At 37.6% G+C, this 27,199-nt stretch overlaps 1 protein-coding gene across 1 annotated transcript in view; it reads left to right on the top strand.

Annotated features, from left to right (window-relative positions):
- The window catches only part of LOC106650881 (lachesin-like), a 105,622-nt gene that overhangs the window by 74,689 nt on the left and 3,734 nt on the right, over positions 1-27,199 (top strand). Inside the window, exons 2-8 of the mRNA XM_014369131.2 lie at positions 750-844; positions 9,953-10,160; positions 20,912-21,070; positions 23,065-23,193; positions 23,322-23,459; positions 24,309-24,458; positions 25,043-25,096. Coding sequence (XP_014224617.1) covers positions 773-844; positions 9,953-10,160; positions 20,912-21,070; positions 23,065-23,193; positions 23,322-23,459; positions 24,309-24,458; positions 25,043-25,096 — 910 coding nt within the window. The 5' untranslated portion in view covers positions 750-772. The remainder of the gene's footprint in view (positions 1-749; positions 845-9,952; positions 10,161-20,911; positions 21,071-23,064; positions 23,194-23,321; positions 23,460-24,308; positions 24,459-25,042; positions 25,097-27,199) is intronic.

Raw genomic sequence — 27,199 nt, 5'->3', positions numbered from 1 at the left:
CCACTTCTGCGAACTAACTGCGCGCGCGAGGAACAAAGCTTAGGTATATACTACCCTGTCTGATGAGAGAGAGAGAGAGAGAGAGAGAGAGAGAGAAACGTTTCTGTTGATGTCGTTAGAGTGTGCATGCGTGCATGCGTCTCTCTTTCTCAGCTTTATCCTAGTCAGAAAAGGCCATCTTCACGAGGTAGCTTTCTTGAACTTATTCCTCCGAATATTTCGCAGCTAGGATCTCGCGCTCGTTAATCTTCCAGTTGTATGGATGCTTAGCGTTTTGAATTATTATGCTAGTTCCACGCGCAATACTCCTAGATCCATCTTGCATATATATAATATACATATACATACGTACGTGGCATTGTGTAAGTTATATACATGTATTATAATTTCCATGCAAATAGCAGACGGCGCGCTGCGTGCTATTATATTATATTAAGTCAAAGCGATGCGTACGTGTACTGCACGACCCACAATGGCTACGACGACAACAATATTTCCTTATCTTTTCGATTAATCTGCCCGTTTAGACGCTCGGGTTTTGTATTTCAATCTGTTTCTCTAGCAAAATTCAGAGATCAATCTGCACAATGTAAGGTTTTTGTTCATTTTTTATGAATAAGACAGTGACTTGATGAGATGTCAATGATTGATTGCCGCGTTTCAATGTTGAAGCGTAAAATTAATAAGAAATTTAGATATATTCAGATACGTATAATTGCAGCAGTATAAGTAATGTTATTCTTTTTTAGATCCAAATTTCAAGGAGCCAATTATGAACGTGACGGCACCTGTTGGCAGAGAAGCTATACTCACGTGCACCGTAAAAGATCTCGCTGGTTACAAGGTCAGTATCGTTTAAATGTTTGTCATTCGATATCAATTTTAAAAAGTATTCACAATCAAGTAAACTATTAAGTAAAAATTAGAAAAATGACTTAACTACACTATGTAGCAATCAATTATTCGGTAAAAAATCTCATTTGCCGATTGCACAATTATTCCGATTTATGGAATAATTTCTTCATGAAAAATACTGTCATTTCTTCATGCTAATTTTTATAATTACTCTTCAATATTACGATAGAGTAATTTTGAATAGATATATTATATTTATTAATAATTAAAAATGCAATTGCTAGACTTCAATCACTTGAAAACAATTGCGTCTACAAGGCTAGGTATACTAACTAACGGTGGCGCAATTTCATAGCTCTTTTATCAACCGTGAAGTTGAATTTTTTGAGTAGAATTTTTGAAGTGCATAAAATCAGTTGTACTCGTTGGCAAGTTTTATTAATTAATTTTAGTCATACAAAAAAAACTGAAAACCTATCGTCCAATTTCCGATCTTTACTCAATTTTGACCCACGTTTTTAAACTTTAAAAACCTATCGACACCTCTTTCCGTTACTTTTTGGACTTCTCAAGCACAGCTTTTTTCATCTAAAACCTTGAACTTTCAGCTCAATCATGAGCCCAGGCTATATAAAAAACTTTTGAAAAACGGTCCGGTCTACTGTTCATGCATAAATCAAAAGTGTTGATAAAAAAACTGAAAATTAATTTTATTGATGGCATATTGATTAATAAGAATTTCACTGACAATCCTACAAATTTCAATCGATGCTATAGCCGCCCAACCCTACAAATTCGCACAGCTCGTATTATCCTTGGTTAATGTGGTTGGCGTTGCCTAAAAAATCAATTGATACGAGAGGCAAATGATTTTTTACAAATTCTCAATGCGCCTTTCACACGCAACCGTAATGTGGACCATCGGATTAGAAAAATAATGACCTAAACAAACAGGCTTTCTCAGTTTGTTGTCCACGAGTCAACAAAAGCTCTCTCTCATTTCTCTTAATTTACTTGAGTAGGCTGAATTGAAAGTTTGATACAAATTACCGTGCACGTGTCACCTCAATTTCCAAAAAGTCGCATTACACGTTTACATACAGTTTAGAAATTTATCAATTAAATTTTCTTATTCTCCAGTTGAAGGTTGTGCGAAAAAAGTTCTTCTCATTTTTTGCATGAAGCTTGCATGTAAATCATTTTCCAACTGAGTATGATATAATTAATAATATATACGTATAGGTATATAATGTGCATTTTGTATACGCTGGCAAAATTCATCCATGCACATAAGGATGTATACACTGGGGTATGTGTCTGCACACGCGAAGGCTGTATCAGGGGGTGAAAGAAAGAATGAAAGAAAAAGGCGCGAGATATATTCCACAAGTTCGTTGCCTGCATCGTGTGCCGTGCAAAGTAATAGCTACGACGATGTTGGGCGCGCTTTACGACTTTCTACAACTGTGACGCGCTGCCGCACGACGGAGTCGCGAGCACGGAGCGCTCTAGCCGGAAGCGAGGACGCGGTCGACAACTAGGCTGCAGTTTCAATTTTAATTGTGCCATTTTTATTTTACTCTATCCAACTGTGTATAACACGTAGAAATAAGTTACTGCGATCTGAGACTGAAAAAAAATAGATGCAGGGGACTATGCGCATTTATATGTCCCGCAAAATGTTTTAGGTAAACGTCCCCGTTATGAAACACTATCTCAATGCTATTCTTACTATAGAACGAGTTTATCAAATGGGCCCAAAAAATTGCACCATTTTAGGGCTTGTCATTGGTAAGAACCGCCACTTGATTTACCCGTTCTATGATAGGGACATTCCCTATGGAAACTCTTGGAAAATGCTTCATAGTACGGACACTGGGTGGAATAGTTTCAAACTCTAATAACAATTTTTTTCTTCAGTTCATACATAAGATGTGTTTCATAATAGGGACATTTGCCTTACTTATGATCTCCAGCATCTTAAGCTTCCGAGTGAATCATCTTGAAGATTAATTGCCAGCATCATGCATTGCATAATACCGTTTCTGAACAAACATAATTATAAGTTTTGTCGCGTCGTGGAGTCTTTATCCATTGTTTCGATCTTGAAGTCACGACCCGGTGTAAATTACATCAAAGCTTGATTTATCTATATCCGGTCGTGGATAGGTATTCCTGCAGCTACTATCGATATGAAAATTATACATTTTCACCGAAACGTTTCTACATTAAATTTTTTATCCTCTTTTAGAGATTTTTTATAAGCGAGCGATGAGGCATATTTTTCTTTAGATTTGCAGCTGAGTTAGGAGGGTGAGCACAGGAAATAGAATAATATTTTTGTTCGTCACGCGATAAAAAGTCGTTGAAAGAACTACGTATTTTCTTCGAGTGCAACTCGAGTCTGAGAATAACGCTAAATCGGCAAAATGTTCCACGCTAGAGGCATAGGAGAGTAATAGTAAAACTCTTAATTCATTCTTATAAACTATACTTTTGTCTCACACCGCGAAATAGTTCTCCGAGAGAGGCTGGCTCTGCAACTGGACTCTCTCTCTTTCTCTTCCTCTTCAAGATTCGCTTAATCACAACGATTAAAAATCGTGTTCGTTTGGTGGCTCGCACTGATGATCTTAGGCATCGGTGACAATAATAAGTTCCACGAGTTATGAACTATTACGTTTCATATAACCCTGGTTATTATATAGTCAGGGTGAAAATGAATGGAAAGCTTTAGCCGTCGTTATAGTGTGTTTGTTAGCCGGCGCCGCCGCTGCACGAAGGCGTTAAAAATGGAATATCTGCGAGCGGCAAAAAGTGGGGGAGTGAACTCGATCCGGCTGGCGCACTTCCGCCGGGTTATGATAACCCAGTATTTACGGTGTGCTCGCGCGTAAATCCGCGTAATTTACAGGACTATCCATATATATAAGGCGCGCGCGCGTGTATCATGAAGCTTTTTTAACACGCACATAGCACGCTGCTCGCTCTCGCGCTACGCCGATGGTGTCGGGGTCTGCGCGAAGGCGCCATCCTATTCTCTTTTTCGTTTCCTCTCTCAGGCACACACACACACACTTGCTTACAACCATAGACACACATACGCACTCATACAACTTGCTGGAACTTGGTGGGGCGAGAGAGAGCTTCGGTGGCACGGGTGTGAGTGTGTGCCCCGACTCTGCGCCGAGGAAATTAAGCGTTTTTGCGCGCTCTGCACGCGCGACTGGCCCGTAATAAAATATTCGTTTTATTTTCCCAACGTTTACTCTCTCACTTTCTATATATGCACGCGTGCACTTTGTGCGGTAAAAAGCAGCGGAATAAAAGTTTTTTGAATGCCCGCGCGCGCGCGCGAACACACCACATCGCAAGCGCGAGAGACATATAACTTTTTCAAACGGGATTAGCTCATGATTCTCTCTTTCTCTTTTCTACTCTTTCTGAGCACGCTGCACACCCCAATGGTCATAGCGGCTGCTACTGCTGCTGCTCTTGTGGATGGTCAGCGCGCCTAGCCCAGTATAGTTTGAGTCAATTAATTTGGAAAAATCATTAAAGCGAATTAAGACCATTGGAGAAACTTTTGTCTTCTATATGCTTTTTAATCGCCCAACGCGACTAGCTTTTGCGCGCTTTTTTAGATCTGAGTTAGCTTTCAATTATAAATGAGAAATTATGTTCATTAAAACATGTAATTTTACTTGTGGCAAGTGAGTTTGAAGAGAGAATATTCGTGTGTGATTGCACTCGGCGAAGTAAGGGATGAAAAAAATTGTGCGCATATAAATACACACGTATGTATTCGCATTAATTTTTATAAGGTTTTTTTCGTAGTGCATTAAATTTATCTCTCAAACATTTCGAGAATTCTCTCGCCACCACGGTGCGCAGGGCGAGCTTTCATAAAAAAGTTTTCTTCTCTCCTGCTCTCAAGTTCCAAACAGCGCACCACAGTATTCCAGGACATATTCACCACTTCTTTTGTACTGGAAAAACTTTATTTATGCTTTTCGACATGGAAACGCTGTCTGAATAAAACTCAAGCGCCCAGGTAGTCCCGACGTACTGTAATTTCAAAGCTGGTGCATCTCCGCGCTCGATTTTTATGGTGGATCTTTGGTCAAATTCACTTATAAAATGTTATTATTGACCTTCAAGATTTGGTCACTTAATTCGCTTTCCACTTAATCAATTTAAATTCGTCGGGCTTAACTCGATTTTTACTACTTAGGAGTAAAATTAACAGCATACTCGACAATGTGCATCAGAAAACAATTGGAAAGACGACGTAGATGAGCAGGAATTGCATCGCAATTGTGGCGTATTTGCAAGGATACAGGAACAAGGAGATTACCATACAGAGCTTGATATATCGGAATACATCGTTAACGTCCCTCCGACGAATAGCGAGTGCTTTCTCTCTCTCTCTCTCTCTCTCTCTCTCTCTCTCTGCTGCTTGATCCATTATATAGTCAATGCCTCTGTAAAGCCCAAGAAGTCCAATCACGATGTCTGATTCGATTCGACGATCGGTTTCTCTTTATCTCTCTTGCTTATGTATGCACGCGAACGCAAACTCGCAAACACATTCTCACACAACTGTGGATGCACGTGCTAGTCGCACTAAATGTGCGCGAGTGACAATACACTAACTCATAGCTGCATAGCTGTTTGTCTCTTTTTCTTTCACTTGCTCGCACTTTGTACGTGATTGGATTGATTTCTCGAGAGAATAAGGACAGAGTAGAGATACTTATAAACTATTTAAACTTTCAATTTCAACTCTATGACAATTGAATTCGCAAAGTTTATAATAATATTTAATTCACTTGGTTAAGGAGATGCCAAAGTTAGAATGAAAATGAAAATTATCGAACACATTTTTTTAGATTTCCACTGATAATTTTCCTAAAAAGTTACATGGATGTTGTAATTTTGTTATTTTGTAGATATCCACTCAGCTTTTCAGAAAAATATTAAGAGGTAACAACACTCTATAGGATTTTCAAAAAATTCATTAGTTTTTTTATAAAAAGTTTCTTTTGGATGTCATGAATGATGCCCCAGTAATTTTATAGGGTAAAAATAATTTTAAAATGCTATATCTTTAATTGTTCTACAGAACTTTGTACGACAAGGAAAAAACTTTAAACGCGTTTTTCTTGAAATAACATTTAATTAAACGTATGTGGCGCCTTGCCATTCAAATCGGTGGAGAGGCTTACCCCCATCAGTCGAGCAGTAGAAGCGATCTAAACGAGAAATTCGAGAATAGTCGGCTCGCGCAAGATGAAAAACTATGTATAAATATCCAGCATAACTAACAATTATCTCTCTTGCGATTGTACTTCTGATCTGCTCTATTCATCGCGCTACCGCTTGCCCGACCGCGCAAGTAGTATTTAAAGTGGTTGGAAACTGGTTTAAATTTTTGTAAACGATCAAATTGTCATTTTCAGAACATTTAAAGGGTCTTTAATATTTTTAACTTAAAAAAATAATTTATAAATAAAAAATCGTCAAAAAAAACCAATTACCGTTAATGATTTTAAAGCACTTCTAATAGTCATGTTTTGGTTATTAGGCCATTAGTATTATTTAGGTATTGTTCTACCGGGTCATGTATAATTTTGGAAATCGCAAACATTTAAATCGTACACTTGCATATTTACATCTTAATTCATCATATTAAGCGGGGAATTAGCGCTTGAAACGGCAACATGATTATTACCAAGTGCGCACACACGAGTAAGACACAATATTCCGCTGCAGATCTGCGTATAACGCGCAGAGATTGATGCAGGCGAACGCCTGGCTCATGGGTGCATGCAGTTAGTCTGTTTGTCGAAGCTTATATACATGTAATTGTATACCGTATCGGTGCGCAAATGCATATATACGTGTATCTTCCCGAGTAGCTACGTATACACACGTATAAAGGTATATAGGAATCTGCTACGATGCGAGCGCGGTAGCGGGAACGATCGTGCACATTCAACGGATGGCAGAAATGTCGGCAGCAAGCTCGAGCTAGAGGAGACACGAATAGAGCTTTACACACACGTATAACGACCGCTACCCAGAGCTCTGTTATTCCGTTCGCGTGTGAGTGTGTGCACGTGTGTACGTGAGCGCGCGTGGGTATGATAGTTATATGAACCAGAAACGCGTAGCTGACGTCCGCATTACACCGCACCCGCGCGTGCTGCGAATGAGTCGAAGTGAGAGATTAACTCGGGCAGGGTCATCGATCAAGCAAAAATAATTTCGACCGTAAATGCATTATAGGCTCGTGAAAGTGATCGCCAGAGTATTCATTCACACATCGGGTGAAGATAGGAAAGATTCATTTTTAAGCTGAGGCAAAGTGACAAACAGGTCGTTAAATGATAAATTACAATTTCATCATAACTCCTTTTATTCTAAGCTTTATGCACCCATCGAGAGATCTTCGTAATTCTGTACGCATTTCAAAATGTACAATATTGCACAAAGACGCATTATCAGAAATACAGCGAGACTCGCAATTAGAAACATCCCAAAGGAAACAAGGCTGGTGGTATAACAGCTACGTCATAGAAATTCACGCTTTTAAAAGGCGACAGGTTCTATGAAACTCGCACAAAACGTCGTTTCGCGTACATTTCTCTCTTTTTCTTTCTGTGCCGCTACAAACTGAAATATGAAAGTCACTTTTCCCCGAAGTTTTCGCAAAATTTGACACGCACGCACAGAGCCAAAGTATTACATCAAGATTGTTCGAATAAGAGTAAAATCCTGACGCATTTCCGGAGTCGATGAAAACCCAAAGGCTTGTTATCAGGTTGACAAAAAAAGAAGAACTTGAAGGAAAGCAAAAGGCTAATGGCTTATTTTGAAATATTTTCGCCGAATATGACAGATGGAGTATAACGTAGACGAGTGCTCGAGGGTATAGAGTGACAAAAATTCTTCACGAGGACGGCGAGAAAATTATTACTCGGTCGTTAAAAAAATGTTAATAATACAGCCGAAAGTATTTAACATGCAAATATGGTCTCGTATTTTTATGATACGCATGCAATTCATGACTTATTTAAGATCTTTTTTCGTAAACCATTTCGTTAAACAGAATCAAAAAATATATATGAGTTTTATTTGACAATCACATCACACGTGCATAAAGGATCGGCGCGCGAAAGGAAAATTTCAATTACTTCATTTATATTTCAGGGAATGACTAGTGTTATCGCTCTTTACGTTTCGGCAACACACTGCGGATGAAGAGCCATTTTCCATTTTAATTCTTGCAGACGATGCGAAAAATTTACGAGTTACGCAAAAGTAATAGCGATTCCGGTGTCTGCAGCACTTTGCTACACCTTGAAGTGTTTCATAATTCAAGAAAGATATTAAATCGAATGCACTTGCATTGATTCTTGCATGAACATTTTATTGCTCGTACGCGACACGAATATGCATGTATTTCATTAAAACGTCGTGCAAGTATATAATTCGCTTACCATTAAATTTTACTTCCGTTGTTACTGTGCGAGCAGTCTAGTAGGGAGAAAATTTCTACAAAACTTTAATTTAAATTTACATTTAAGTAATATTATCGCCTAAAAAGGACTTGATTCTGTAACGTATCGCGTCTGGTATGAATGAAGGATTAGCGTCTTATCTTATTTTAGAAGAAATATCTTCTTAATATGCATCATCTTTACTAAACTTTGATGAAATTCGCATCGCCCTTCAAATAGACTACGCGGCAACTTTATTACATTTATCCGCCAATGAATAGAATATCTTGTCTCACAAATTTTGCTTATGAGGCATATTCGTTGACATCAATGTATTGGATTTTAAATAAGCTCTGTTTCTACGAAATATTGAATTAAATATTTAATTCATTCCAATCCTCTATCTCGTCTTCTGACACGAAGAAGTGGCCAATGTCTACACTGTTCAAAAATATTTTTAAATTTAAGGCAGATTTAATTTATAATCCGACATAAAAAATACCGCAATAATTGATCGGGCAATAGGCACCAGACCGCACGCAGTTAAGCCGTTTTTAACCATTGGCAATGGCTCGAAACCCTATTACAGTTGAGCAGTTTTTGACCAGTCACAACTGGCCAGTTTATAGCTAGCTGACTAAAATTAACCAGTACGACTGCTTAATTTTCTACCAGGGTATTGAGACTTGGTAAGAGCGAAAAATTGAATGTTAAAATCGTGTCCTCTCGGCATTAATGGAGCTACAAAGAGTTAAATTCAGACTTCTAAAGAGGTGTGTACTGGAAATGTTATTATAATAAGATAAAGATTCAAAGGTGTTATCTGTAAACATTACACTTCAGATTACTTTTTTTGAAGAAGAGTAATCTGCGTTCTCAACCGGAATCCTAGCGCTTCATCGGAACAAATTTCAAACGAACATTACTCTTTAGGGGTGCGAATTTTATTCTTTAAAGTTTAAAGCGTGAATAGTTTAAATTATGTTTGTATATCGTAATCTATGGCCAAGTTATGATTTAAATTTTTTTATTATTTGGGGCTCCGAAGTAGCATTTTGCAGAACTGAACACCGAAATAGCTATAAGTTGCGGAAGTTTTTTCCTTTGCCCTTTGTCACAGGTTTTGTAAAAACTGAATTTTTAATTCCTATTCTATTTTGCGGATACCATACTATTCATGGCCAAGTCTAATTATTGGTCATTTTAAATGAGACACTAATTACAAAATTACTTTTCAGTATACTGATTCGGATAATTAAATATCAAATGCACGTGCAGATCGATCAGTTTAAACGTAACAATTTCATTCACACACATATGCATTCTCGAATATGTCTAAATTAAAATCTAATCAATAAAATTGGTGAATTTTCCTACTTTTTGTGAGCAACATATTAGTTATTTTAGGATATTGAATTAAGTCTTAATAAAGTACCCAACAAATTCGTAAAATCAGAATTCAATTTGGAGCACGATTTTTGATCATTCGGATTTTGATGTACATCAGTAATATACTTGACAAAAATTGGTATTCAATTTAAATTTTCTTCAATAAAAATAGAATGATGAAATGGAATTTTTTTATGTTGCAGGTCGCATGGCTTCGGGTCGATACGCAAACAATATTGACAATCGCGAATCACGTAATAACAAAGAATCATCGAATTGGCGTGACCCACAGCGAGCATCGGACGTGGTTTTTGCATATAAAAGAAGTTAAAGAGACCGATCGCGGCTGGTATATGTGTCAAATAAATACTGATCCGATGAAGAGTCAAATAGGTTACCTTGACGTTGTCGGTAAGTATCGAAATAAAATTTAGAGTTTATTTTTGCTCTTGTTCCCATTTAGCTGCTCAGCATCGCGTTTGCAATTTTTGGCCATTACCAAAGTTCAAAGACCTGCTCGCAATTATGATTGCTCTCCAATGACCAGTTTCAACAATGTCGCATATATCACTCAAGCATTTAAATGATTCAATCAATTATGAGCTGATAATCACGCATACAACGTGGACGTCATCAAGTGTTTTGGACTTTGAAAAGCAACGAATAATACTATTTATATGTAACTGCAGGCCGTTTGGAGCATCTTAACAAGTGGATAAGCTCGATAACGCATTCGCTCTGGCATGAGATCACAGAGCTCAGAGGAGTTTCTCACCTTAAGCGTGTTTGACTTGGTTTTACGTAATGTCTACCAACGGCGACGACGGGAAAGAGGAATAATTTCACGAGGGAGATAAAGTTGCTGCCCGCTCGAGAGCGAGTACACGTGAGTTTACAAAGACCCGAGTCGAGCCGAGTCACGTTACGCATCGAAGCTGCTACAGTGCTAAGTCTCAAGCGAGGTGGCAATATTTTGCCTATCAAAGATCAATTAGTTCCAACAATACCTATATCTGTCACGCCCTGTGCCTCTCTCCGAGTATAAGATAACAACACCCAAGGATATCGACGCTACTATTCTGCGCTTCGACAAGTCAGTTTCAGTTACATAATGCTTTCGCCTATGGTCATTTCCGGCATCATAATCCGAGGAGAACTGTACTCGATCGAGTTGAATAGTATTTCGGACTTATGAACGCGCTGCAATAATTCCAAGTTACACTATGAGTATATAGTTTGATTCGCCGGGGCAGAAGTCACCGAGATAAAATCCACAGCGCGTGTATATTAATGCCCGAATGCTTTCATTTATTGTGAGAGAAAATATATTACTGCCATAGCAGACTGCACTGCAGCGAGCATCGTTCCCCTTGATACCTGCTGGACTGCCGCGCGCCGCTTCCCCCCTTATCCTCCCCTATTCATGCGTCGGGCGTTAAAGAAACTTTGCTAGGCCATGGAATTTAATATAGCCTCCGATGAACGAGCCTCTTTATTACGCAGCAACGAATACATCTGAACTTTGGCTTATTGGACAGTTTTTGATGACTGTCATAATACCCACACTCAAATGGTATATAAAGCTTGCAAAACTTTCAGCGGAGACTAGCTATTTAAGACTCATCATCTCTGCGAACCGTTGGCTTCGAGAGAAGTTTCTGTTTTTTATGCAACGTTACAGCTCTACTATTGTTACACAGCAACAGCTACAATTTTTATTGCAGGAGGTGATAGTAGAATCGAACCTTCATATTTTTATTGACTTGACTCTTTTTATTACGATGGTGGAGCTTGTCATACCCGATAAAAACCAAGAAAATATTCACAGGTTTGGACCGATCACCTAATTATTGGATGAGAATCATATCTGATATTTTCAATAGATTTCGTTTTAAAAAAAATATCGAGGAATTACGAGACACGTGTGTGGGCGAGGGCAAATAAAAAATAAAAGTATTCAAGAAAAAATCGATTGGGTCATTTACGTGTTATCCAATATTAAAGAAAAATAAATCACGCCGCAGATAAGTACGAAGCCGCAGCCATGTAAGACAAAGATGTGTACACACGATGCACGCTTTGTAAAGAACAACGTTAAAAGATTGTGAGAGGGGATAAGAAAGAGATTAACACAAAGGTATATATGAGCACACGACGAGCTTACGTACAGAGACTCAACGACCAGAGGTCCCGTACACTTTCTCCTAAAGCTGAAAGCTGTATATACGCAAGTATATAATGAATAACGAGCCGCTCAACAAGAGGCAGAGAGAGAGAGAGAGAGAGAGGAAGAGAGCAAAACTCGGCAGATATATATCCCCCGCAACGCGCTATAAAGGGCTTAAGTGGATGTACTTTGGTTTCGCACAAGATTTTGCCTGCACAACATACTCTCGCGTATACTGCGCTGAGGTACACTTCAGCTGTAGATCAGCAGTTGGAGTGTAGTTATACTCCGTTACGTGCGTGCAGACATACAAATATCCGAGGCATTTTTGAATTGCTCTATTGCTTTTCCCGATATTTGTGAATTTAATTTTAACGACTATCTGTATGACGGGGGATAAGGCGGCGGGGGTGAATAAATTTGAGAGAAATTTTTTTTCGTTCAAATATATAAGATGGCAGCCACTCTGATGTTCAGAAAACGATGATAATTCGGAACTTGTCTAAAAAATTTAGAGTAAATGCAGCCTTTGTTATGTGTTACCCTATTGTGCTCGATGCTGTTCATGTCACACTTGAGCTAAGTGCACTTACGAGCTGCTGCGCCTTCTCTCGCGGCGGGTATCTATAAAAAGTCTCCATTTTCTGCTCCTTCTCAATTACGCGCGCTCACTCGCTCGCTACTACTGGACAGTTGATTCCTTCATTTTTACGCGTCTCTGATTCCCACTTTTCTCCTATTTTTTTTTTATTTTTATACATTCAGTGTGTGACATTTTTCCTTGCACTTTTCTCTAATGATTAGCTGAATAAAGCATTCAGGCCGAGGATATATACAACTTGAAAAACTAACAAGACCGACCTCGCCTGTGAAAATATCCTTCCAGGTAAAATGTGATACGTCGCGAATATGAACGCTTGATGAAAAAAACAAAGGAGAAAGAAAAAAGAGTCACCTGTAAACTCGAGTTTCTCGATGTCTCATTATCTACGCACATGTGGAATTGCGATGAAACAATATACTTTTTACAACACGCTCACAGAATAAAAAAGACCAAGACATGTTACAAAGAAAAATAATAAGAACAAAATAAAAAAGCAAGTCGAATCGCAGTGCGTGAATATGGCAAGGGAGTAAAAATAATAGCACTTCAATAGCATCGCTGTTATAATTGGCCTAGCAAGTTGGCCGTTTCTCCAATATTCAACCTTTTTTTACGATACCACAGCAGCGACGTTTTTAAAAGCTTCACAGCTTTCGATGTGGTGAGTATGGTATAGTCAATGCAACTGCGTAAAAGTGTGTTTGTGTGGGTGATCTGTGTGCGTTGTATGTAGTCATACGCAGTGATTTACAAATAGACTGTGACTGCGACTGACAAACGAGCCACGAATCAATGTTGTCGTTTAATCTAAAGTTCATCGATCGGACGTTTGGCTAATTTACAATCAGCGAGTACTTGATCCATATATCAGATTAGCCATTCGCACCGTGCACTCGTCAAGCTTATCGTACATCAAGATTAAATTGACTTTTTCCTTCATTTCCACTCGTTTATTGTTTTTCCCATATACAATTCGGTCAATTGTTATCATTATCTTCTCTTCGGCATGATCTTACGCTTACGACATTTATCTTCGTTAATTGTAAAGAAAAAAAGCCCATCTGAATCATTTAATCGCAAAAAGTAGTAACTGAACATTCGTTCGCATTATCTCATCAGCATGGTAAAGCAGTGATAGGCACTATTGAAGTGGAACAACTGATATACAAAGGCGCGCAAGGGAGTAGTACAAAAAAGACCGGCCACTCGAAAAGTACAGCAGCAGCAGCAGCTTAACCGTCGAGTATCCCTGGCTTAATCACGTAAGATATTGGACACATAGGCAAATGAAAATAACATCTACGATCGATCAAATTAAATCCTTGAGTGTCCGTTTCTTGTCTCGACGTACTATTACAATAGTACTCGATCGCATGGTAATGAATTCTCAGCAAGCCCGGGACTACTGCTGCTGCTACTTTTTCCTTGTCTTCAGTTCAGAACAAGAGTCAGAGCGAAGAAGGGATGATATTCGTACACAGTACTGCACAGCGTGCAGTGGCAGATATATTATACACTTTGGTAGTAGAAGGCAGCAAGATCGTACACGCAACGGTCTGGAAGCAAGTGGCCTCGCATTCGCTCTTCTTATATCTCGGGCGAGCTCTTTCCGTCTGTCTGTCTGTCTCTCTGTCTCTGCGTGTGTGTTTGTAATCTCTTTCCTACTAACACTGTCTCTCTCTCTCTTTCTCTCTTTTACTAAACGACGACGAGCAACTTCAAAGGGTCGTGTACGGTGCGGTAAAAATAGAGCTGCTGCTGTAGGTCTGCTGGTGTAAAGGTCAGCAGCAGCGTGGCTCAGCGTATTGTGCTCATGCCTGCTTATATTATGAATCAAACGATGTAGTTGGCCCGTCTGTTGCGCTGCTGTTTCGCTCGGAGCCTAAGCAAAATCGGTACCACCACCACCACCACCACCACCGTATCTTTCGAGCTGGTATTTTCTCGTTTTTATCCCCCCTTCCCCCTCTTTTTCTCTCTACCCCTGTCACTGTAGAGAGTCTTTGCTGGATATAAGCCTTTTGTATCATAATACGCGAGCAGGAAATCGTGTCGTGTACGGGGGGTCGCGCGTGTGCTGCTTCTGCAGCAAGTACACCCGGGCATGGCATCGTCTGCGTTGTGGATGAAAAACATGCGAGAGTCACAAGCCTGTTCTTATTAAAAAAATTTCAGCGCTCGGCCGCTATTGAGGCGCGTCCAGTTTTTCTTCTCTCGTTTAAACCTATATATACTCGCATCTTTTTCCCTTCGAGATTCGCAAACTTTTCCAACTGCATCTGCGCGCGTGTCTGTGTAACGCGCCCAGTATATGTATGTGTATGCTCACATAAATGGGCATATAGGCGAGTGGAAGAATACTTTTGGCTAAAGTGCACTTTAGGATTTAGACTGGAGACTGCGCGCCGCACCGTACTGTGCTGCTGCTACTGCGCTGGTGCGCACGTCACAACACATGCTTGGAAGCTCATAAATTTTCTAGTCGCACACATACACGCACGCATAAACAGTACTCGCGTAAACAGTAGGGCCTGGATGCGCTGAAATATTTTTTCCATACGGTCGCTGACAAAGGCTTCTCTTTGATGTTTCATTTTTTTCTATTTGTGTGCATGTATGCGTCTGTGTGTGTATACCAATGCGCTCCAGTAGCCGGGCTAGCGCAAAAGGTATGTTATATGCGCACGCATACGCGTGTTAGCTTTTCTAAACTATTCTTTCTGCACTGCCAAATGTAACTTTAAATTAAAAGTTTTTACGTGCAAAAGAGGTGGCTACTACTACTATACTAAATGTCTGAACTTCTTGACATTGCTTTTATCAAGGAAATCGTGTGTAGGTCATTTGAGCAATTAGAAAAATTCTTAATACCCGAAAGTTATATACCATTGACGACTTATTGATACACTGTAGTGCTCAAATTATTTCATCATCAACGCGACGAACCAAGTTATTATTTATTGAGCGGTAAAAAATTTATTTTTTGTCAAATATTTCGATATCTGACGAAAGACGAATTTGTATGCAAATTCAATTTTTGACTTTCCTCCAGTTTTTCCAGAGAGAGTTCGTAGAATAGTACGAGATTTAACAACGAATAAGGAGATTCTGCCAACTTCACGCTCTATATTTTTCAAATATTTATGCGAACCGCACAACAACTCTGATAATACCGCGAGGCAAAAGTCTTTAATAAAAACTTTTACAGCATACTTGAAGGATTATTTTTCACTTCAGCAACGACTTTTTGATTCTGTTCAACTGCGTCGAAAGAAAATAGACGGGAAAAAAAGTCGGCGCGCGATTGTTGTTGGGCGATTTAAAACAACTACTTACTTCGGCAAAAGAGGGAAAACTAAAAGAATTTAATGTAGAGCGTATACTTCCGCACAATTATGATGCAGAGCAGCGAGCCACGATGATATAATTTTTTTTCATTATAATATTTTGTGGTTGGTCGTCTCGCGCTGCACGCTGGACGCAGCTCGAAATCTTAGTTGACACGGATGAGTTACGCAAGTCTGCGCACACAAGATTGATTATTTTAATAAGTCCATGCAGCAGGCTAATGTGCCGGGGGTATTGTTATTTTTTGTGAATTTGAACGATGGATACTGCGGAATCCCTCTTTTTCGATCGGGGGAAAAGCGAGCTCGAACTAGGCGTCCAATTTCAACTTGCATCGTCGAGATTTCTTTTTCTTTCATCAAAACAGCTTACGTTTTAGCCTATACCCGCCTGAGCCATCCCTGGAGGATTGGCAGGCTTTGTCGATCTAGTTTTCCAGTGGACGACCGCGTGCAGCCATCCTTGTCCTCTCTCATCATCCCTCTTGCGGCTTTGTTTCGTTCTCACTTTTATTTTCATGCTGCTTCGCTACTGCTGCTGCCTCTCTCCTCTCAATGTATATATGCGGTGGCAGCGGCGGCGGTGGTGGGTATGGCGAGCATTTCTTTTATTCGCTTTTGTTACCACCCGTCCGTCCGCGCTATGGTTGCTATAGTAGCATACAGTAGCATACATTCCCGCCCGCGAGACTTTCATTCCATCTTGAGCTTTTGTGTTCGATAGTCGAACTGGTAATGAAATATCTGAAGCTTGAAAATAAATCTTATTGTAACTTAGTACTTTCTCAGTTTCTTATCGTTACTTGATTTTTTTTTAATAATCAAGTCTTTGCGCCCGACTCGTAATATCGCCGTACCGCACTCTTTTTATTTTTTATCCGTTACGCGTTAAATCATCAATACGGCATTCACGCATTCGCTGTTTGTAGTAGTAGTTGCTGCTTGGAATAGATTTTAATATTTATTTTCGAAATTTGGAATGATTTTCACTAGATACGTCGTAAAACATTGAGGGTAAATATATTGGCTCGTCGCCCTTTGGCCGGCGTTATTCGCGATAAGCCTGTTGACAGGAAAAAATACCCATTCTAGTAAAATGAATTTCGCCATTATGCGTATGCCTGCTTGTGAACGTGACTTTGAGATCAACAATTCAAATGAACTACGTTGCGGTTGATGAGCTACTGGCCTATGCTATAAAAGGTATACTCTGCTTCTCTCTCTCCTCGCTCCCTTTCTGTACTAGTACACGAATAACAGCAAAAACGATCGGTTCGTCCATTAATCATTCGGTTGTTCATCCAGACCTGCTAATTACGAAATCCGCTGAAAATGTACTCAATCAAAAGGCCGCTGTCCGACGTCACACATGTAAAAATACACATGTGCATGAGCATATAAATATTTACACGGGACGTTTCGCTTTTGAAATCCTAGTCGTATATCTTAAAAAGCGTTGACATGCTACAGTGAAAGATTTTAAATGAAAAATTTTGTTACTGTAATATTTGTATAAAATTGTGTACGAGGCATTAACAACGAATAATGTTTTATGATTCAGCTTTTTTTGAACGATTTATACAAATTTTTTTTATTTCTTTGACGATGTATTCACACAATTGAGAGTTAATATATTTAAATTATGTATAAAAGTACATCAATTTTATGGAAGAAATAAAATTAGTAGGATTTCGTTAATAAGAGTGAATATTTTTATGACGGAATACCCTTTCGAGTTATTGCAACTCGTTCAGCAAAGCACTCCATTTATGATACGAAGAATAAATTGTGATCCCAACGTTTGCATAATACGAGTGATGAATGTGGCTTCACAGTCGAAACGTGTTCTCTCTGGTCTGCACACAATAAAGCTTAATTTATTCCCCATCATTTTCCACGCCTGTTATACGTATACTCAGTTTAAGTACGGTCTGCCCAGTGCGAGCGAGCTCGCGCGCGCGCCTGTGGTAAGGGGGAGAATTGTTTGCTATCTCTTTCTTTGGAAGCTACTTTTTTATAGTACTAGAAACACCCTAAATTAAAGCGCATTAAAAGTAAAAAGGCATCGAGAATGTGCATGCGAGCAGATGAGGAGCGGTTTGGGAGTCGAGCGGTGGCGCAAAAACGAATTAATCTGAATCGGAAAAACGAAGAAGCGAAAACCGCATGGGTCGGAAGTTTGTCGAAACAATCGTACAGAGAGTGAAAAAAGGAGAGAACGAGAGAATGTGAGTACTCGGAGAGGCTGCAAAAGAAAAACGACAACGCGTATATACCGCGTTCAAAAAAGCTCGTTTGATCCGATTCGGTCGATGTTAGCTAGCGGTGGCTTGAAGTTTGCGCAATCGGCCGATCGCCTAGTCTCGGACCTTCCCACGCAGATTGATGGGGTCAAACCTTCGGAGCGGGAGTACAAGGTATATAGCAGAAAGGTAAACAGTTTCGCTACTGCCGTTGCTGCTACTGCTGCTGCTACTGCTTGGTTAGAGCCAATAATACAATCGCAGAAAGTAGACAGCGAAAAGAAAAGCCAAAAGAACAGGTACAGTTGTTTAGAAAAAAAACGAGAACAAGACAATGAAAAAGCGCTCGAGTGTAAAATCGAACTAGTCAGTGAGCTTCAGTCAAATGCTTCACCATATCGATCGTGGCCGAGTATGACTTTTGTTTATCCAAAGTATACGTACATCTAGACTATTTAATAGAGTGTCTAAAATTATAATTCTCAAAATTAAAGTTTTAAAATCATTTTATAAAGAAAGAAATGATTGTAGCCATTTTATCAAACACATTCATTTATATCAAAGACTTAGGAATGCCGTTAGGGACACTCGAAAAAGTGCCGTGAAAATATTTCTATGGGTACGATAATTAACATTAGGAGTAAATCTGAATGCACATAGTAGAGAAGATTACACAAAATAGTTCCTCTAACAGCGATATTAAATTTAATAGGAAATGCACAACGTCGGAAGTAAAATTTTGTAGTTGTTTATATAAAGTATATTTGAACGCCCATCGGGGGGGGGGGGGGTCGTNGGGGGGGGGGGGGGGGGCCGTCCGTCAACCGCAAACATATAGAGTTCTGTCAGTAAGGAGTGCCTTAGGCACTCGAAAAAAATATTTGCTCCTCGTGTCCTTTTTTTATAATGAATGTATCCATATGCCTCGAGGCTCAATGCAGACGCTTAATATCCATATAAAATAAAATATTACTCACGGGAGAGAAAAGATTCATTTAAGAACATACTGCCTCAGTAATAAGGGTCGTTATTGAGCAGATGTTTCATTAGGGTTTTAAGCATTTTTTGTTTAAGTAGGTGACTTTTTTATTGCGATCTAGCAAGAAATTTCATTAACACTAAGTAATTTCAAAATTTTTCATAACTTGTAAAAAAGTAAAATAATTGCGATGAATAGAAAAAGAAGTTTTTTACACTTGAATAGGCCTATTAATCAGTTCATTAAATAATAAATTTGTGCGTGTGTTTTGGGTACGTAACCTATGTATTACATATTAAATAACTAGAGATAAAAGTATGAAAAATCCAATGGTCAAAACATAATAATAAATCAAAAAATGAAACGTAATATCCGTGTTCATAAAAGTAAAAGTGGTCAAACCAGAATCAACAAGAGGACGTGAAAATAAGAAAAAGTCTAGAAAATTCTAAGTAAACGAAAAAATAGAAAAATACTATTAGAACCGAAGACAGAATAGACTCGTGACACTTGGACAGGACACAATAATCTAGAAAATGTTAGAGTGACGCATTTACCATTAATAATCTATCCCTTACTCACTATTATTCTCATTATAAACCTGAAAGTATTTTTGATCGAATGTAAATATCATGTTCTTTTAGTAGGTATTAATTCCAAATAATAAATATAAAAAAAACACAAAACATCAAAGTTATATAATTTCCATAATTGACAAATCCGATTTGAATTACAATTGCAGGCTAATTAGTCTCCTACACTTTCATTATGTTCAGCAAATTTTTTAATTTTTCGTTGACAATCACAAAAATTTCTAACAAGCAGTAATCAAGCTCTGATTTTTAATAGTAGTTGAAAAATTGAACTTTCAAAAATGAAAGCTTCAATTGCATTCATCAGCTCATTTTTATTACACCTATAAGTCTCTACGTAGCTATTATTTTTCATCAATTATAATAGATAAAAGTTATGCATGTAACTCAATAAAAAAATCCTTATAATATCGAAAACTTTCTGATTTAAATTTCATTTGGATTCAAAATTCTTTCTACGGCACAGTATGAATATACTGCGTACACAGATTGATAAAAAAACTTTTGTGCGGCATGTTTGTCTTTATTCCTTCGACTTTTTGAACGCTATCATACAAAGAGAAATGGTTTTGGTGTTTACCATGAGCAAGTCAAAAAATATTATAAGATTTTATATACTGTGGTGACAGCTGCCAGTATTTTTTTGCTTCATGCGATAGAGACAATACCTTATCGAAAAATAGCTATACATTGAGCGCAAATATATGTTTGCTAGCTATAGACTCCTGTATACGGGTACCCTTACGTTGCAGGCCTTTGGTCGAGAATTCAACCGATGAAAAAAAAAAAAAGAAAAGAAAAAATCAGAAACGAAAATTGGCTAGCCATTTTCCGCAAAATCTATACAAATCCGCTCTGTTTTCATCCAAAGAGGAATGCAATTTGATGCTCCGTAAATCTCAATGGGCGATCAAGAAAAGAGCAATTGAAAAAAAAGCATTGAAACTTCTAATTGCCAAGTTTACTGAACCAATAGCTGACCAAACTCTAATCGATAAAAAGAATCATTGTTTTTTCATGGCCACGTATATATTACGAAACGTTTTTGTCTTATTACTCAATTCCACACGGAAAATATATTTGTTAGTAAAAAAGGGTGAGAATTAATATATTACTTTATGAAAAATAATTAATAATTAATAATCATTAAATGTGTCAATACGATCAAAATTAATATTCTCTTGGAATTGAAACTCAAAAGAAAAAATCAATCTCACGTATTGTTTCAGTTCCACCCGACATAATTGACTACCAAACGAGTACGGATATGGTCGTCAGAGAAGGTACTAATGTTACTTTACGCTGTGCAGCCACAGGCTCGCCAGCTCCTAATATACAGTGGCGCAGAGAAGACGGAAGGCCGATTTCCCTTAGTCCCACAAGAGAAGGTAAGCGATTATGCAAAAGCAGTCTTCGGAACCTCGGTAAAAAAATGATGAATAACGGTAAATTTAACGTGGCTTTTTTATACTCTAGATTATTAAAGCGTGAAAGCTCTTAAAGAGAAATTTATATGAGTCATATCTTCGTTGATTTTAGCAGGTTTAAATTTTTCAAAAACGAATATTTACTTTTTATGTACTTTTTTGCGTGAGTGTTATTTTACAACTTTTATTCTCAAAATTATTCAAAGCAGCTTGAAAATAAATTTCAGTATGTAGTGCCCCTTATTATTTCACCATTTCACTTGTACACTTATAATAATAAGTAAAGCAAAGGTTTAACAAGTAACAAGGAGAAAACTGCGATGCATTTTACTCAAAAGCTTTGATGCAATAAGGGATTCGAGATTTCGTGGATTCTCTCGCTCTCACGATTTCAGCGCCTCACACACTCTCGCGTCTCTTCTCCCATATACACATATGTGTGAGCCTGATGCGGTGCACCCTGGTCAGTCCAGAATTTCGCTCTCCAAAGTGCTTCATTAGCGGTTTACATGTCTGCTAATCTTCTAGCTGTGGAAAACCTTACAATCCTTTTGTGTATTTTACTCGTATTTCCTTTAATATTTTTTTACTTTTTTATTGTCATTGTGACATAATGTTAACTTTACAAATACTTTATAGAAATTGTAATTTTTTGCTAACAGTAAGCAAATGTTACTGGTGCTTGAAATTATGATAAAATTAAAATCCCAATAATCTACTCATATCGCAACCGATTTTAGAATTGATAGCAACATCCAATTAAAAGCCTAGAAAGGCATAAATTATATGTACGCAAAACTGCTCTATACTTTTTTATACAAAAGATTTTTGGTTACATCTAAAAAAAATCAGTGATGTATTTCCCTTTAGTACTATTAAAACAACTACGATTGTCTAACTTTCTTCAACATTGCTGATTTCACGCAATAGAATAGCATTATTATGTTTTTTTCAGAGTCCCGTGACTATTTTCATTAATATAACTAAACGATTGTATCACTACTTTCACTCAAATTAAATGGAAGTTCTTGAGTGGTAAAAGCCGCTATTCAAAGTTCCGTCTTACCTTAGATCTACACATACAATACTATAGACAAAAAGTCGTTATGAACTACCGAAAATATAATTTAAAGTTCAGCCTGTGGGCTACGTGCTGTAAACTTTAGCTTTTATAGAGTACAATGAAAAACTCATTGCAAGAATATTTTTGGTTAAATTTCTTGTAATTCTACTAGCTGGGTCTAATTTGTTGAATAGTCATTTTATATTCAAAATTGTTACAAATTACTAAAACCGATTGCCTATAACTATACGAGAATAAGTAATACCACATCGTTTCTCGTCTTAATTAAAACCCCAAGATCTACAGTAGTCCGTTTTGGTGATTGTGTTCCCAAGAGCAGTTTATCAAAAGTAAGCGAACATTTTCGGCTGAAAGTTACTCAATTGTGGTATAAGTATTTGCTTATACAAACCAAAGCAGGAAATATGCACAACCTAAATTTCTCAATAATAGTGACAAAATGTGTATGTGCGTATGAACAAATTAAATGCTCATCTTCTCCACCCTTTGTTCATCAACTTTACCCATCGTTTCATGAAGAAATACACATTTGTACAAAATATCCACTTTTCTGCTTTGTCAATGTGTGTTATTGTTTCAAAGGAATTGTCGTATGAGACGTATTTCTCGCATGAAGAATGTCCTTCAAAACATCACTATTAAAATTCTTTGTTTTGAGTTTGACATTTTAAAGGTATTTTTTTATTTTGATTTTTTATTTTTATTGAAATTATTGGAAGTCTTTGAATTAATTTATTGAATCTTTTAATTTGGCAGTAAATGACATGAATTTTATTTGAATCGTGAAGAAAGAAAATTTATTTAGACCTTACCAGACCAAACAAATGACTATTTTTGCGATTTATATGATTCAAGAAAAAATTATTTCTAGTACAAAATGTTGAGGGGTCTCATTTCAACCTCACCAAGGTTAACCGACAGCACATGGGTCCGTACTTATGCATAGCATCGAATGGCGTACCACCAACAGTCAGTAAAAGGATTATACTAGTTGTTCAATGTAAGTAGATCTTTATTATTTTTATTGTAAAAAATAATAGCTTGATTAAGATTATCACACTCTAAAATAACATAAATGGAAATCGTCATTTGCCAGCTTAATTAATATAATGAATGAATGAATTTCAGTTCCCCCAATGATTTGGATACCGAATCAACTGATCGGTGCACGAGAAGGTCAGCAAGTCACGCTCGAGTGTACATCGGAGGCCTATCCGAAATCCATCAATTACTGGACACGTGATAAGGATGAAATTGTACCACAAGGTAAATCATATTATCAATTTATTTTAATTTTATGCATCCTCGTTGCATAACATTTAGGCTATTAATATATTTATGTACTTGTGCATTAAAGCACATTAACTTAATCGATTATGGTGTAAGTTTATGTATAAGCTATCAAAAGCTCTTACCATACACTACGGTTTAGTATGTATTATTTATACACAAAATCGCTATGTTTTTGCATTATGTAGATTAATTTGAACCGAAATTCGAAGTATACCAAGGCAGTACTTGATTATTATCGAGTCTGCAATCAAAATAAGATTTAAAGACACTTAAAATACAGACTACTTGAAACTAATATCTAAAACAAGAAGAAAGAAAAAATACGATGAAAAGTAGTCAGAAAACATAATAGTTCAGATAAACTCTCTCAATTTTTTCATCGAAAATTGATGCGCTCCATCGTCTTGGGCAGTAATTCCAAGATGTTACAATGTGGAGACATTTTCTTTCATAAGGTTATCAAAAAAATCATATTTCATCCTCTAGGATATTACAGCTCTTGCAGGAAATCACGTCACTCCGACGCCCATCGAATACGAATCAATGTGATTGGGCCATTGTGAAATTTTTATTTTGTAAAGAGCTTTCTCAAAAATATTCGCTCTCCCATTTGCAGATATTCGTAAAATTTTTTTTCTATTATTTTTAAAATAAGCATAAAAGCATAGCTATTTTTACAGTAAAACTCGATATTCATCGTCTTACTTGGCATATAAATAGGATAGGCTTTCTTCATGATAAAAATAAAGAAGCTGCACTTCTTGACAGTCATATTCGACCCATTGAAATACGAAATTATTGAAACGCTTTTTTTCTGTTCAGGTGACAAGTATGAACCTACGGTGACAGACACCGCTTATAAAGTTCACATGAAGCTCACGATAAAATCGGTCGGCCCTTCTGACTTCGGAACGTACAAGTGTGTCTCCAGAAACTCTCTCGGAGACACGGATGGCAGCATAAAATTATACCGTAAGTAAACGCAAATAATTCTCCGATGTTTTTTTTCCAGAAACCTCCGAAACATTGGTTCTCGTAATTTCTACTCGAGTGCTCTTGTATTTACAATTAATTTACAATTAAGATTGGATTGAAAGTGTTTTGCTTTCTGAAACAGCCCGAGAATGGTATATCGCTGTGAGTACGTGGAAATTGTATTTACTTGCGACACGAGACAAACTTGACTTGAAATTCATTGTGTCCCTATTAAATACTGCGTTATATACTTGCTTCTAAAGACGATAAATTTTGTCACAACTTGGTTTGGCCCAATCGACCTGAGTTATACAGAGAGCAGGCATGGATACAAATCAACCCTTTTACCTGTTTGGACTCGAGTGGAGAAGAAGCATATACACTGAATACGTAATGCAAGAGCAATCGAATGATTTATAACATCTTCTTAGAGGCCTTTCATTTTCTCGCTATTTGTCACTATAGTTTTTTGCAGCTATTTGGAATCATCGAAACCTTTCAATAAAAATACACTACTACTATAGCCACTATAGGCAATAACTGTGATGAGTTTGATTTCATAAATTTCGTTTTATTTTTAGGTATACCTCCAAGCTCAGGATATCATACAACTGACAACGTAGCGAGAAATAAAGGTAAAGTAAATTTTATTTATTCAAAAATATTTATTGAACTTTTCAAAAATGTTGCATCATGATTTGTTTACGTTTTGAAATTAACTGATCTTATAAAATGTGTTTACTTAAGAGCGTTTTTTTTTGTTACTGTTACACATAAGAAAATTAAATTATTAAAGTAGAGCAAACAAAGAGCAGGGTTGCTCTTGATTAATTAGACCATAATTGCTTTTGATTTCTCTCCTGTTTGTAAATAAGTTATTTTTACTGATAAATTTGTACATATGCAGTCAGATGCGACTGCAAGCTGTGTTAGGGTTGGGAAAAGCAACTAAGAATGAAAATGATGCAAAAATATATAGGATCGCGCACCCGCGTGCATTATCGAGAGTTAGAGAAAAGTTTTAATGACGAGCGTCGGCAGATGTGCACCATCACGCTCAGGTTTCACGTTCGCAAATACAGCATAATACATCTCTCCATCTCTCACGCGTACTCTCCAGACCTCTCTCCTACTCTTTCGCGGTGAAAATCGATGAAATAAAGCCGTCAGTTTGCACCTGTACGATGGAAAGAGAAAAATATCAAACTTGCTTTCGTGAAACTATCTTACACTCCTGGTTTGTATCTAATTTCTCTCTCTCTCTCTCTCTCTCTCTCTCTCTCTCTCTCTCATCTTTTCTCTTGATGCATACCTATCATTTCTCACTCACAGGCTTTGTACTTGAAGATTCTTTATAAAATTGCAACATTTTCACAAATTTGATCGTATTTATGTACTTTTTGTGTTTTATGAAAATTGTCTTCTAACAGTCTGATAGAAGATACGAGCGATTACTAAAAGTAAATTGAAATGTCTGCAGAAATCGAATGAAGTATTCCGTCCGCTTTCGCATGCATGCGTTCGACATACAGTACACTTCTCGTTTTCTTACGATGCTCCTGATTTTGCATCATGCAATTCTGCGACGACAAACCGAACGTGCGTTGATTAGTCGTCAATTTGTACCGATGAACTTCCTTTCGTGCATCGATGTATACAATTATATCTCTCAAATGAATACTGACTAAGTGTTACAATATTCCATTGCGTGTTGGCACTGAGATCAAATTTTAAATCCATTTCACTCATCGGCTTGGAAATTTATCATTGATATTTACGAAATTTCTAAGCTTTGGCTTAGATTAGTTAAGACGATTAGTTAAAATAAAATTTTGTTTTTAATTTTTATTTATTTTTTACAATTTTTTGAAACTGTTTAGTTTCCCAAATAATGAACGGCTCAGGTCTTAGCAGACAACATTAATAAATTATGCAGAAGACTCGTCATTATTATAATTTTCAGCTGGTAAAAAACCTTTAACTGGCCGTCTGTCTGGTTTAATACTCGTCCGTTTGCGCCACGGTGCTTGAGTATACATTTTTAAAGACTTTCATTGCGATATTTTTTTTACCTGGGATTTTTTTCGCTTTACTCAATTCAGCGATGTATGCCAGTGCTCTCCACTCGATGAACCTTTTCACATAGTGCGTTCATGTCAGTTGCCTACACGGGTTTTGAGGTCATGACCGAAATATCTGCATACGTTTATGTATCTTTATATCTGTTTTATCCTTTCTGTCAGTAATGTGCTCCGCTTGGTCTCTCTCACTTGCTCTCTGTCTGTTTATGCCCATTCAATCTTGCTCGCTAGTTCAGTCGGCGGGGCCTTGGTTGCGCTTTTCGTCAAGTATTGCATCTCCACTGTAGCTTTTCCATTGCTCCTCTCATATAACTCTCCGTGCAAATGTGCCCTATATTTTTCATCTCGGCTCCACCATTATTTGTGTAAAGTTTAGAAAATGTACGCGGGGGGCACGTGCATAGGTAACCTTCTACGCATAATCTACTTGTCTTGCGAACACGAGCTTGTCGCGCGTGGTATAGTCTCTCTCTGTGAGCTCGGAAATTTACAAAATGTATTATTTTCCCACAGCCTCGAACTGGTTTTCTCGGAGCTTGGACTGAAGATTTTGTCACGTTCGTGCCTGACATGCGTAATGTTATGTACGCTGCTGCTAGTGCTTTACTATTTCACCGTCAAATTTTTCGACGCTCAGGATGTTTTGTTCACCCGCTT

The sequence above is a fragment of the Trichogramma pretiosum genome, unplaced genomic scaffold (assembly GCF_000599845.2).
Source record: "Trichogramma pretiosum strain Unisexual culture from Peru unplaced genomic scaffold, Tpre_2.0 scaffold3, whole genome shotgun sequence".
Lineage (NCBI taxonomy): Eukaryota > Metazoa > Arthropoda > Insecta > Hymenoptera > Trichogrammatidae > Trichogramma > Trichogramma pretiosum.
The sequence above is the reverse complement of the archived record's forward strand: the minus strand, read 5'-3'. Positions and strand labels throughout refer to the sequence as shown.